The 13,478-nt window shown below is 37.7% G+C and overlaps 2 protein-coding genes across 2 annotated transcripts; one reads left to right on the top strand and one right to left on the bottom strand.

Moving 5' to 3' along the window:
- Positions 511 to 10,367, top strand: LOC109327351 (chromophore lyase CRL, chloroplastic). The gene is made up of 9 exons (XM_019560461.1): positions 511 to 929; positions 1,034 to 1,083; positions 1,644 to 1,704; positions 1,818 to 1,853; positions 2,000 to 2,050; positions 8,002 to 8,094; positions 9,640 to 9,744; positions 9,852 to 9,944; positions 10,077 to 10,367. Exons 1-9 carry the CDS (start codon positions 765 to 767, stop codon positions 10,215 to 10,217), a joined length of 795 nt encoding a protein of 264 aa, XP_019416006.1. The 5' UTR covers positions 511 to 764; the 3' UTR covers positions 10,218 to 10,367.
- On the bottom strand, positions 10,892 to 12,149 carry LOC109327360. Its single transcript, XM_019560470.1, has 4 exons — positions 11,836 to 12,149; positions 11,693 to 11,751; positions 11,268 to 11,385; positions 10,892 to 11,174 (listed from the first exon to the last, which is right to left on the bottom strand). The coding sequence occupies exons 1-4, from the start codon at positions 12,030 to 12,032 to the stop codon at positions 11,096 to 11,098; spliced, it is 453 nt and encodes a 150-aa protein (XP_019416015.1). The 5' UTR covers positions 12,033 to 12,149; the 3' UTR covers positions 10,892 to 11,095.

Genomic DNA, 13,478 nt, shown 5'->3' with positions numbered 1-13,478 from the left:
AGTCTCATGATATAATGGTTGGATTTTATTACATTTTATAGTTTTATTTCAAGTTTACTTGGTTAACATTTATAAAAGAGATAAGATGGATACAACTTTATGGTGAAATTTATAAATTGATATTTTAGTGTTAATTTTTACATATATAGTCTTCAAAAACTGTGTGTTGTTAGTAAAAGAATGTTATTTAATTAAGAGTAAATATTCACTTCAGTCTTTCATGTTTTTATTTTGTGTTATTTTATTACTTTGATCTCTCAAAACTTAAAAAATTCAAAATGATTTTAAATTTTTTAAATGTGAATTAAATTAGTTTTTTAGTGTCAAATTAATTTCAATAATCTGTTGTAAAACATGCTAATACTATTTTAATTTTTTCAATTTTTAAAAGAACAAATTAATAAAGTCGAAAAAGACGATTAAATAGACCATTAACTAATTTGAATGCATTAAAATAAAAATAATATTCATATTTTAATCTATTCTCTTCCTTTTTATTTTTCTCGTAAGGCAAATGGGTTTGGGTGTTTAGCCAACCAAAAAAGGGGCGAATTGGAACCTCTGAGCACAGCAATTCACATCCCATATACCAATAACACAGAACAACCACAACTCCTTCTCCTCCATTTTCAATTCACCTTTCAACCACTTCCCACTTTCTTTTTCTTCATTTCTATAACCTCTTCCCACTCTGAGTTCTGTTTCTACTGAGAGCGTTCATAATTCAATGATTACTCAGACAATTCATTTATAGAGATAATAAAATGGGTAATGGGTCAGAGGATTCAAATGGGTGGAATCGGTGTAGAGGATTAGCAGTGAAAGCTATATTACTCATTGGTGGCGCTTTTCTTGTTAAACGACTCAGTAAGTCCACCACACGTTGGGACCATGCCACTTTTGTTTCTCGCTCTCTCACTGGCGAAAAGGTATTTTAATTACCATCTTCCAAGTCCACCAGTCTCGTGAATTGGGCCGCCCTTTTTTTATCGTTTTCTTTACTTTTCCAATGTTATTATTATTATTGGTGTAGTATTCAAAGGAGCAAGCTTCAAAGAACCCTGATAATTATTTCAATATTAGGTATGTTCATCAATGTATGTTACTCGTGTTTTGTTGTTGGTGTTTTGCTTTAATTTATTTGCTACTATTGGATTATGCATAGATTAGTGGCAGCGACTCCGTGAAATAATAACTATATCTACGAGGTGGGTGATGAAGCTTAGTGACACGCTCACTGAATTCCTGGGCCGCAACGCCATAGGTCAAGGCTGGGATGTTACATTATACTAGTCGAAAAGTTAATTTAGTTTTTTGAGGCTTCTCGTGACCACTTCTGGTTTCTAGTGCTGCAGCCGGCACCTGGTTAAAGTTGTCATGGTTGGGATGTTAAGCCAATTGAATCCTAAGGGAGACACTGGACTTATAAAGCCAAGAGTTGTTCCAGTTTCAACTTATGCCATTTAGGAAGTTTCGTATTGCAATCTGTTTCACACTTAAAACTTACTGCAATTATGGTTTTTATTGGTCTGTAGTTCTAAGTTGCATACCATGTTTGCTTAAGTTGTTTCAGTATTAACTATTTTTTTCCTGTTCTGAAGAGGGTCCTAAAAAAGTTTAACAGTGAAATTTGATCTGTGCAGAATGCTTACATGCCCTGCAGCAGAACTAGTGGATGGTTCAAATGTCCTGTATTTTGAACAGGTGACCCCAATAATACAAGTCTATAAGTTTATTCATAGTGAATGACTGTTTTCAATTTTTTTATCTATACTTTGAAAATTAGCTTAATGAAGAATTTCTCCGTGCTGTGCTAGGCTTTTTGGAGGAGTCCACAAAAACCCTTTCGGCAGGTATTCTTATTTTTATTTTCTTTTACTCTTTCTTCATACTTGAGATACCAACAGGAGCAACATACTTCTATAAACCATGAGCATGTGTGTGATATTGTCTGCTAGTTTAACTTTTAACCTTATTGTCATCTTCCATCTTTTTGCAGAGGTTTTTTATGGTGAAACCTTGTCCAAAAGAGTTGAAATGTGATGTTGAGGTATTTATTTGGTCACTTTAAATAATCTGATGCCCTCCCATTCTTATAGCACTTATTTGGATGAACGATGGTCTAATGTTCTAATGGCTGTAATATGCTTTCTCTTTGAAGAATGGTTAAATTAGCCACACCAGCCTTGCTTTGAGCACCATGATTTGCTATTTTCATTAAAAAAATATCCTCATATTTCTTCTTTCTGACATATCTAGCTATGGAATACGATATTAAGATTGTTAGCACTGGTATCAATGAGAAAGGAAATCTAAGCTTGAAGATAGAAAAGAATTGCCCCTAACCCAGAATCAAAGTGATTCTGTTAGGGTTCTATATTGATTATTATTGAAGAATGAGTAGAATTACAAGAGAGAGTAGTGACTAGAGAGAGAGACTTGGATCCCACAATCCAATCTTAACTTCTGATTCCAAATCAGAGAATTCTTACCAACTAACTTTCCCAATCAACTACCTTTCTATTTATAGAATCATTTCTCCCATTAACTAACTAACTAACTGCCTAAGGGTGGAGAGGAAAGTTTGTTATCATTAAACCAAATTTTCCTTTTCCCTCTAGTATACACCTTTTTAATAACAGGTTGCACCCTATCACTACCCCTCCCTTTAACAGCCAGCTTGTCCTCAAGTGGGAAATCTGGAAATTGGTCTTGTATAGATGCAGCCAGTTCCTATGTTGAGTCATGCTCTGATAGGTTGTGCCATTTGACTAACACCACCAAATTCCCTTGTGGATTATCCTTGCTATCCCTGATGTCTTCTGGTGCCACTGTTAATTCATGTTCTTCATTCAACATAGGAGGCAATGGTTGAGCTACCTGGTTAGGCTTAATAGCCTTTTTCAGTAGGGAAATGTGAAATACATGATGGATTTGTGAATAATCTGGTAGAGCTAGTTAATAGGCCACAGGGCTCAGCTTCTTTATGGTCTTGAAGGGACCATAATACCTAGGAGCCAATTTAGCATAGGGTCTAGTTGCTAGGGATTTCAACTTGTAAGGTTGTAATTTCAAGTACACCCATTCCTCTTCTTCAAACTCAATTTCTCTTCTATGCTTATTAGCTGTCTGTTTCATCAGGTTTTGAGCCTTAGCTAAGTTCATCTTCAATTCCTCTAGAATCCTATCTCTGGCAGTCAAGAGTTGGTTCACCTCGTCCACCCTAGAAGGGATTGTTCCAGCCTTTAGCAACACAGGGGGATCCCTTCCATATAGTGCTTTAAAAGGAGACATCCCAGAAGATCCATTATGGTTGGTATTGAACCAAAACTCTGCCCAATGCAACCATTTTATCCACTATTTAGGCTTAGATCCAATAAAGCACCTCAAGTAAGTTTTCAAGCATCTGTTAGTGATCTCTGTTTGACCATCTATTTGTGGATGGTAGGAGGTGCTGAGTTTAAGTTGTGTGTCTGCCATTTTGAAGTGCTCCTTCCAGAATATGCTAAGGAACAAAGGGTCTCTGTCAGAAACTATGGTGGAAGGGAAACCATGTAGCTTGACTACCTCCTTGAGGAACAGGGTAGCCACATCCTTAGCAGAATAGGGATGCCCTAAAGCAAAGAAGTGAGCATATTTGGTTAACCTATCCACCACCACATATATGGTATCCTTTCCTTTAACTCTTGGCAATCCTCCTATGAAATCCATGGAAATATCCATCCATACCTGTTGAGGAATGGGTAAGGGTTGCAGCAACCCAGCAGGGGATAATGTGGAATACTTGCATCTCTGGCAAACCTCACAAGCTTCCACAAAGGCCTTGATATCCCTTTTCATTCCTATCCAAAACAGGAAATTGGCAATCCTTTTGTAAGTCCTAAAGTAGTCAGAATGGCCACCCATAGGGGACTCATGATATTCTGCCAGAATAATGGGGATTCTATGTGAAGCCTTTGATAACACCAACCTTCCCTTGTAGTACAAGATGCCCTTCCTTAACTCACATTCTGGATGAGAACTAGGGTTAGCTAACAATTCTTGTATTACCTTCTTCCACTTGAGGTCTTGTTGTAATTCCTCTACCCATGTACCTACATCTTCATTGGAAATCATTGAAATGGCAGAGAAAAAAACCCTTTTGGACAGAGCATCTGCTGCAGAATTCTCCTTGCCTGGCTTGTATTGAATCTCAAAATCCAACCCAATCAACTTGACAGCCCACTTGAACTGTTCTTCAGAGAACAACATCTGTTCAGAGAGAAATTTCAAACTCTTCTGGTCTCTCCTTATCACAAAATGCCTCCCTAACAGATAATGCTTCCATTTCTGGATAGCTTGGACCAAGGCCATCAATTCCCTCTCATAGACTGATTTCTGCTGAGACTTGATGGATAAACCTTGACTCCAAAATGCCAAGGGCCTCCCTTCTTGCATCAACACAGCTCCTAACCCCTTGCTGGAAGCATCTGTCTCTACCACAAATTCCTTAGAGAAATCAGGGAGTGCTAGTGAAGGTAATTGCATCATTGCCTTCTTGAGTTCCTCAAAGGCCACTGTAACCTCTTCCTCCCACTGGAAAGCATCCTTTCTAAGCAGGTTAGTCAAGGATTTAGCAATCTTACCATAGCCTTTAACAAACCTCCTATGATATCTTGTCCAACCCAAAAACCCCCTCAAGCTCTTGACATTAGTAGGCTTGGGCCATGAATTAACTGCCTCAACCTTGGATTCATCAACAGCTACCCTTCCTTCATAGTTAATATGCCCCAAATACTCTATGTTGAGTTGCCCAAAACTACACTTCTTAATGTTGGCCCTTAGAGCATGAGTGACCAAGACCCCTAGGACCAGCTGAAGGTGCTGGCCATGAGTAGCTATATCTGAACTATACACCAGAATGTCATCAAAGAAAACTAAAGTAAACTTTCTTAAGTATGGCTTGAGTACCTCATTCATCAAAGCTTGAAAGGTGGAAGGAGCATTGGTCAAGCCAAATGGCATTACCAAGAACTCATAGTGACCTTTGAGTCCTGAAAGCTGTCTTGCCCACATCTTCCTCCTTCATTCGAATTTGGTGGTAGCCTGACTTCAGGTCAAGCTTAGAAAAAACCCTTGCATTCCCTAACTCATCCAAGAACTCTTCAATCAGTGGAATAGAGAACTTGTTAGGCACAGTGATCCTATTAAGGGCTCTGTAGTCTACACAAAACCTCCATCCTCCATCTTTATTCACCAGTATAATTGGACTAGAATAAGGACTTATGCTGGGCCTAATAACCCCTGCCTCAAGTATCTCAGCTACCAATCTTTCAACTTCTGCCTTCTGATAATAAGGACATCTATAGGGTCTGATGTTGGGGATATTAGCCCCCTCCTTCAAGTGAATAGCATAATCATGTTGTCTTGAAGGGGGTAGTCCAACTGGATCTTGAAACACCTCCTGGAATTGTTGCACCACCTCAGAAATCTCTAGGGGTACCCTCTGGACTCCTCTGGATTGGTCTGCCCCATACTGAACCAACAATCCCTCCCCTTCCTCCAACAGGATTTGCATAAAGGCTCCTAGTGACAATTCAACTTTTAGACAAAGTAGGGTCTCCCACCAATGTGACCACAGAGTCCCCCAAGGAAACTGATAGCCACATTCTTCCAAAATCCGCCTTCACCTCCCCCAAGCTAGCCAACCATTCTAGCCCCAACACCAGATCAACCCCTCTTAAGCCAAACAAATAGAAATCTTGCTGTACTTCTAGTTGTTGGATGCAAAGTTTAAGCTATGAACACTTACCTTGGCATTTAATGTGGTGGCCATCTCCTACCTCTACCACATAAGATTTGGTTTTATCCACTCCCAATTTCATCCTCTGCACCAATTCCTGAGAAATGAAGTTGTGTGAAACTCCACAATCAATTAAGATCACCACATGAACCTCCTTCAATCTCCCCCTATCTTCCAAGACCTCACCGAGGTCAAACCCTTCATTGAATATAGGGATAGTTGTAGGAAGGTGAAAGAATCACCCCCTTCCCCTATACTCTCTTTTCCCTCTTCTTCCTCTTCTGCCATCAGGAGCATACTCAACCGTTTGTGTTTACATATGTGGCCCCTAGAGAAGGGCTCATCACATCTAAAGCACAACCCCCTTTCCATTTTGTCCTTCATTTCTGCAGCTGATAACCTCCTAAACTCCCTCCTAATTCGAGAACTATCACCTTCTTGGAGGGTTCTGAATCCCCCTCCCACACTCCCAACAAAGGATCCTTCCTTCTTGCTACCTACAAATTGGGTGGAGTCCAAGGTAACCAATTTATTCACTGATCCACCTCTGAAATATCCCCCTGTCTTGGTGCCACTTATCAGGGGCCTCTTATTAACCACCATATTCTTTTGCTCTATTAAGAGGGCCTTTTGTATGATTTCAGGTAGAGTACCTAATTCATACACCCTCACCTCCACCCTTATTTCTTCCTTTAACTCATTGATGAACACTCCCCTAACAAACTCCTGATTGATTTTCCTTAATGCCCCTGCATATTTCTCAAACTCCTCTACATAAGCCTCAACCCCTCCTTCCTGTTTTAAAGCCAGAAGCAACTCAAATGGGTTCTAGACCATCGAGGGTTGGAATCTCCTAACCACTACCAGCTTGAAATCTTCCCATGTGGGCTTCGGGTTGCATCTCTCCCACCATTGGAACCAATTTAGGGCTTTTCCCTCCAAAGCTACCATTGTTGCTTGCATTTTCTCCTCTGCCGTAATACCTCTCATGGTGAAGTATCGTTCCAAGCGTTGGACCCATCCATGCGCATTATCCCCAACAAAGATAGGTATTTCTAAACGCCTCCACTTGTCACGTTGGTGATGACGAAGCCCTGAGTTTCCACTTTCATCTTCGTGTTCACCGCCTCCTTCGATGGAATTGGTTTCCGTTCCAATCCCTAATTTCTCTGCTATTGCCGCCATTAATTCCTCCGTCTTCTTCATTCGTGCCTCGTTCAATTCCAACCGAGTATGAACTTTCTCTCTTTCCTGGCCCCAACTATCTCCTTCCTTCGCCATACTTCTCGTAGAAACCATACGCCAAAATCAGCAGCAGAAAGAACGTGGGTTCTCCCACCCGGCCACCCCTCAGGCACCAAGAATGGTGCTCTGATACCAGTGTTAGCACCGGTATCAATGAGAAAGGAAATCTAAGCTTGAAGATAGAAAAGAATTGCCCCTAACCCAGAATCAAAGTGATTCTGTTAGGGTTCTATATTGATTATTATTGAAGAATGAGTAGAATTACAAGAGAGAGTAGTGACTAGAGAGAGAGACTTGGATCCCACAATCCAATCTTAACTTCTGATTCCAAATCAGAGAATTCTTACCAACTAACTTTCCCAATCAACTACCTTTCTATTTATAGAATCATTTCTCCTATTAACTACCTAACTGCCTAAGGGTGGAGAGGAAAGTTTGTTATCATTAAACCAAACTTTCATTTTCCCTCTAGTATACACCTTTTTAATAACAGGTTGCACCCTATCAAAGATCCTCTTTAAAGGGAATGGAGCAGCACTTTTCTTTAGAATGACATTGATAAAAAGTATACTATAATCCTTTCCTGCCAAAGGATTTTTTTTCTGAACTATTTTATACTTCTTATGAAGTGCTTCTGGTTATATGCACGCACAGCAATTCAGGATTAAGGGGGTCAATGATAATTAAATGCTGGGTTCAGAATGGTAGATTAGTGCTGAGTTACAGTATGGTGATGTGAACAGTACTCTCGTACAGTAGTCCAAAGAGCGTCCAACATTAAATTATAGCTGATCCTACCCTTTACATACATTACATGGAGACATGTTTTTTTATTTTCTGTTTTCTAGAAGCATGATTCTGCTTCAGTTATTTTTCTTCTTTATAAGATATACTACATCATTTTCTTTTTACAAATGGCTGTTAATTTTATTAGACTCTTAACTTAGAGCATGAATAATTTTCTTCTTTGACAGTTAAGTACATATGCCATTAGAGACATGGAGGAGTACAAGAATTTCTGTGACCGATCAAAGGATCAGCGTCCACAGCCAGAAGAAGTCATAGGGGTAAGCATTCAGTCATGTTTGTAGTTCATATCGTGGTCTTAGCATATTAGACGTAACTTCTTTTTACATATTTGTCTTCATTTTTTCTTCTGAATTTTTGTTAGAGAGAGAAGTGGGATAGAAAAGAAGTTGATTAAAATGAAAGAAAGTCTTAGGATGTTAAAAAGAAATTTTTTAGAGGTAGAATGAATAGTGACAGGAGAGGAAGCACTTGGCGAAAAATAAAAAGGTATTTTAGGATGAAAAAAATATAGTGATGAAAAAGAATGAAAAGCAGGGGAGAAAAGAGACTGAAAAAAATAGGGAAAATCTTAGGATGTTCTGAAAACCAGTATAAAGCTTGAGATAAATTGATGGATACCAGAAATTGCATAGACATTATATTTGGCAAAAAGTGGAAAACCACAACTGAAATCAAGTTTTGGGTATAAGCAGATCTTGAATTGAATACCTAAAAATATATTCATGATTAAGGATTATTTTAGAAATTGCCACAAAATCTGAGAATCAAATTGACCTGCTTTCAAGGTTCAACAAGGCCGTTTAGTGAGTCAAATGCATTTTAGTAATGGTTGTCACTCTTATACAATGATTGACCAAATGACTGAAGATGCACTCCAGTTTATCTGAGGATATGCAGTTTGTAACACCTCAACCTTGACTTGCAACCTCTCTGAACCCATGAATTTACTGAGCGTGTACCACCCTTCAAGCTTTAAATACCTCTAACAATATTTTTTTCCTCCTAAAGGCAGCATCCCGTGACTCGAACTCATGACTTCAGGGACTTATAGCCAAAGATTTCATTAAATCACTATCACTAAGCTATTGTAGCTTAGTGGTAGTGACTCAATGGATTCTATGCCTATAATTCTCTGAATTCATGGGTTCGAGTCGCGGGAGACTCCCTCTAGGGGAAGTAAAATACTAACTTAAAGAGTGACACGCTCAGTAAATTCATGGGCCCAGAGGGGTTGCATGTCAATATGCCAGGGTGTTATGCATCTGTTAGTTCGTTCCTAACTTCGTTTATAAGGTGATACTATGATAATACTAAGACTTACTGGTGTAGGATGTAGAAGCTTGGCAGGCTTCTTGGATCTATTACCGTTTATTGGGAGAAAATAGGTCATGAAGGAATTTCTGAAATTATAATTGTTTAATCAACAGAAATAAATGAAATACCCTCCTATCCCCCATGGATTGATTTTTCATTTCTAGATTCTGATGATTGATTTGTCTCACAATTCTTTTCTTGCTTTCCCTGTATGTATGTTGTTGCGGCTTTTCCTAAATTAAGGTTGTTTACAGCTTAGATTATTGAAAGACTTGACTGCAGGAATGGAAGATACTTTCTTGTATATTCTGCACAAAAATCTATTTTGGTTTACAGTTTCTTATGTAATAGCTTGGGCATGTGTAAATTGGAATTCACGATAAGTTTATGTGTATTAAACACCTTAATATCTCTATTGCTCAAATAAGTATAATAACTATTTATTTATAGTAGTTTCCTTTCCTGAATACATGTACTGTGATTTGCAGGATATTGCAGAACATTTGACAACAGTAGAGCTTAAGCGATGTTCACGTGGAAAGCGTTGCTTATACGAAGGTTCAACCCCACCTGGCGGGTTTCCTAATTCATGGGTAATCTTCAGTTCAAACTATTGTCTTAATATCCTCTTCCCTTTTCCATGAACGCCTACCACTGTATAAGAGTTGGGTTGAAATATCTTCATGCCTTTTTAAAGCAGAATGGGGCAAGCTACTGTACTTCGGAACTTGCAGTTATGAAGAACAATGAGATACATATGTGGGATAGGGGTTTCGATGATGATGGAAATCAAGTTAGTTTTCTTCATCTCCCTTTATCTAGTTTGACTTGTTTGATGGATTGCTTTACGCCTTTACCTTAATAGTTACTCGCAAATATAAACAGCTGAGAAACACTAACATGAATAATTCCTGTCTGGTTGCAGATTTGGGGTCCGAAAGAAGGTCCTTATGAGTTCAAGCCTGCACCAACCTCAAGTTTTAATGAAATGTTTTCTCCCTTGAATCTCCCTCCTCCCCCACCCACTGAGAGAAGAATAGAGGGTTCATTTATTTTGCAAGAATAAAAACCTTCCATATAACTACAATGTATAATACTGCTACTATAGCTTTATGTCAAATAGTTCTTTCTCATTAGCCATTATTATCTTCCTCTCAATATTTTAGTTTCAGTCTAGAAATTAAAAGCAATATAGCCAATAAAGAACTGGTTTTTTAATTTTTGGTCAAGTTGCATGCTTATTCTTAGCATCTTTTATGAAATGATAGATGGCTTAGTTGTGATGAGACCAAAAACATCATTGTTGATAAAAGTGGCGAGGGGATGCATAATTTTCAACTACATGATTGCATTTCACCTGAATGCCTTGTCGAGGAAGAAAGATCTGTTGTCCTCAAGCATGTCCTAAAGTCTGTCTCAATCCAATTACAATATGCCATATCAACTAAAAAATTTAAACATTTATGATTTTCTCTATTTTTGCTTCACTATGATTGGTTCGGGATATACTTTGGGACATGTTTGGGGACAGTTGATCCCATCCCTTGTTGAGATTGTAGTAGAAGCATTTTGTGCTTTCATTCATTGTAGAAAATGTAGAATGTTTTGTTATTTATGAAAAAGCAAAATATATTTTCACCTGGCAATGACTATATTTCATCTTTCACTTTATTACAAATCTTCTTCCACAAAATAATTGTACCATGTATTTTTAGCCCCTTTGCTATTGATAATGCAAAATTGAACTCAAATCTCTGATAATTCTGGTTTATTTTCTCAGTTCAACTTATGACAAATCATGGGTTCTTTGCTTTTAGATATTGAACACAAGGAACTCAAGTTACTAAATGGAACAGTGCCAAAATAGAATCAAATAAACAAAATAACAGGAATAAATTACAAGTTCATTTTTATGACATAAGTGGTAATGCAACCAAGCACTGCCTAAAATTGACTGTTCAGGTAGAAGTATAATCCAACAAGCACTACAACTCCCACAGCAATTGCAATAGGAAGTGTCTTCCTGCTCCAAGTTTATTACACAATGTTAGACATGTTATACCAGGGATTGAACATATTATGTTATGCATAAAGAAAGATGAGGATTATGGCTTACCCAATTGCTTCATCTTTCTGGATTTCTGCTTTTCGTGCCTTTCTAACATCTTTAGCATTAGCATTTTTTGTAACAGGTGGTGCATAAGGCCTGAACCTTCGTTTTGGAGCACCACAAACTGCAACACACCATTTTAAGGCAATGATAATGCAGTCTAGCTACTTAGTTCAATTGGCTTTCTTTCTTTTGCTTCTTACAAGAAGTGCCTAAGCATGGCAAGAAGCATTTTCTTTCTTAAACAATTATCATTGTGTCATCGATCTTAGGCCCGACTAAATATATGTTTCGTAAAAACAAATTAGGAAAAATTATTACTTTTTTTGCCAAAGCTCTCCCACAGAATTTGATTATAAGGTGCATTGAAGAAAAATATTAAAGTTCCTTCCTGTACTAATAATAATGGAAGTGATATTATAAGTAATTACCAGGGCAGAAGTATTTATCAGGCAATTTGTCAAAGGCAGTCCTGTCATTATAAATATACCTGCACCCAAATATGAATAGAAATAAATAAAAGAGTCCATAGAGTAAGAATAATAAAAGGGTGAGGGAGAAGATGAAAGTAAACCCGCAATCACGACAGATATAGGAATCCTTGGAAGCCACACGCATGGAAATCCTAGGAGATGCACAAGTAATAAGATGATATTGGTTAGGATGAAGTAAAAGGCTGAGTGAGCCAGTGAAGGATGATGATTTCAATGCAAAAGGATTGAAGGGTCGTGAAACTGGAGACATTGTTGGTGCCTGCAGAAGCAGGGCCATTTTTTTCTATGATAGTATTATTACTGTGTATCACACACTTCACATATACAGTGGTTTAAGATAGATAGAGAGAGAGTAGAAGATAAGAGAAGGGTTGTGGTCACTGGTGAGTGTGTAAATGTTGAATTGGCTTCTGTCTCAAGCCTACGTGGAAGGCCTACCATCCATACTCACCACACAACCCTTTACCAAAGAGACTCTCAACAACTAGTGTAACATTCTAATGAATTCTCTGATATCACATAATTCAAAAAATCAATTCTTCAATTATTATTAGCAATATTTGTTGGGAATGCAACCGTATATATAAAAGATATTAGTTTCTTAGATATATGGTGATAGGATATTATTGGTTATACTTACAATTTTCTGTGGGCAGGGAATACATTTTTTACCTATTTGTCCGGTTCATTTATCCGCAGACATTCCTACTGAGCAATGCGGGTGGCCTGCGAAATTAATGTTTAAGAAAATGCTAAATTTCAAATTTATTGTAATGCGATTTAATATCTCAAAAAATTTGGGACATAATTTAATTCTTCAAATTCCTAAAAAAAATTCTCTTTCTTTAGTTTATTTTATTAAGTTTTTTTATTATTTAGAATGTATGCATGCAATCCATTTTAAATTGGGCAAAATTAATATAAATTTGTGCAAAAATCATAAAAAGGTATGCACATGCCAATTTTTGATTTGGGGTATTTTTCGAACATGAGCTAAAGAATCAGACAACTTATTTTGCAATCGTTGGTTAATATTGTTGGAGAATTTCTCCATCTATAACCCATAGATTGAATGCAGAAGTCCTTATGATCATGACTTCGTTCCGATAACCTAATGTTTATGCACATGCATAAACTCATATGGAACGACCACGGTCCACCATGGTCCAGACCGAAAAAACCCCAAATGATTTCATGGTGAAGATGAAGAACATACCTTGATTAAACATATGGAATCTCGAAGGTATGAGGGTGTGATGATCTTCCAGATGTTAGAGCGCCTAATGGTTTTCCTTATGCTTCTCTAGAGGGGAATGAGAAAGCCAAGAGCTTGGGAGTGTGCCTAATGGTGAGAGTGTGCCTTATGGTGAGGAGAGATCCTTATTCTTATGTTGTGGATGACTTGATAGCGTTTTATCCCTATGGATAACACTATCCTAATCCACCCTTATTCTCCGCAACCCTACACCTTAAAACCTGTTGCTCTACAAATAGGGACCATAACCCATAAAAGTAACCCCGAAGCGGTTACTACTTAAGTTGCAATAATTCTGATTCAGTCCCTTCATCAAATCAGAAATTGCCTGAAGGTATCTACACTTATATTATTTCATGACACATATGCCCTTAGCCACCAAATTAATTACTGAAAATCATTTTATATTTTGGCTAATTAAATAATGGTCACAACACAATTATAGAATTATATTTGTGACCCATAAAT

The sequence above is a fragment of the Lupinus angustifolius genome, chromosome LG15 (assembly GCF_001865875.1).
Source record: "Lupinus angustifolius cultivar Tanjil chromosome LG15, LupAngTanjil_v1.0, whole genome shotgun sequence".
NCBI lineage: Eukaryota > Viridiplantae > Streptophyta > Magnoliopsida > Fabales > Fabaceae > Lupinus > Lupinus angustifolius.
The sequence above is the reverse complement of the archived record's forward strand: the minus strand, read 5'-3'. Positions and strand labels throughout refer to the sequence as shown.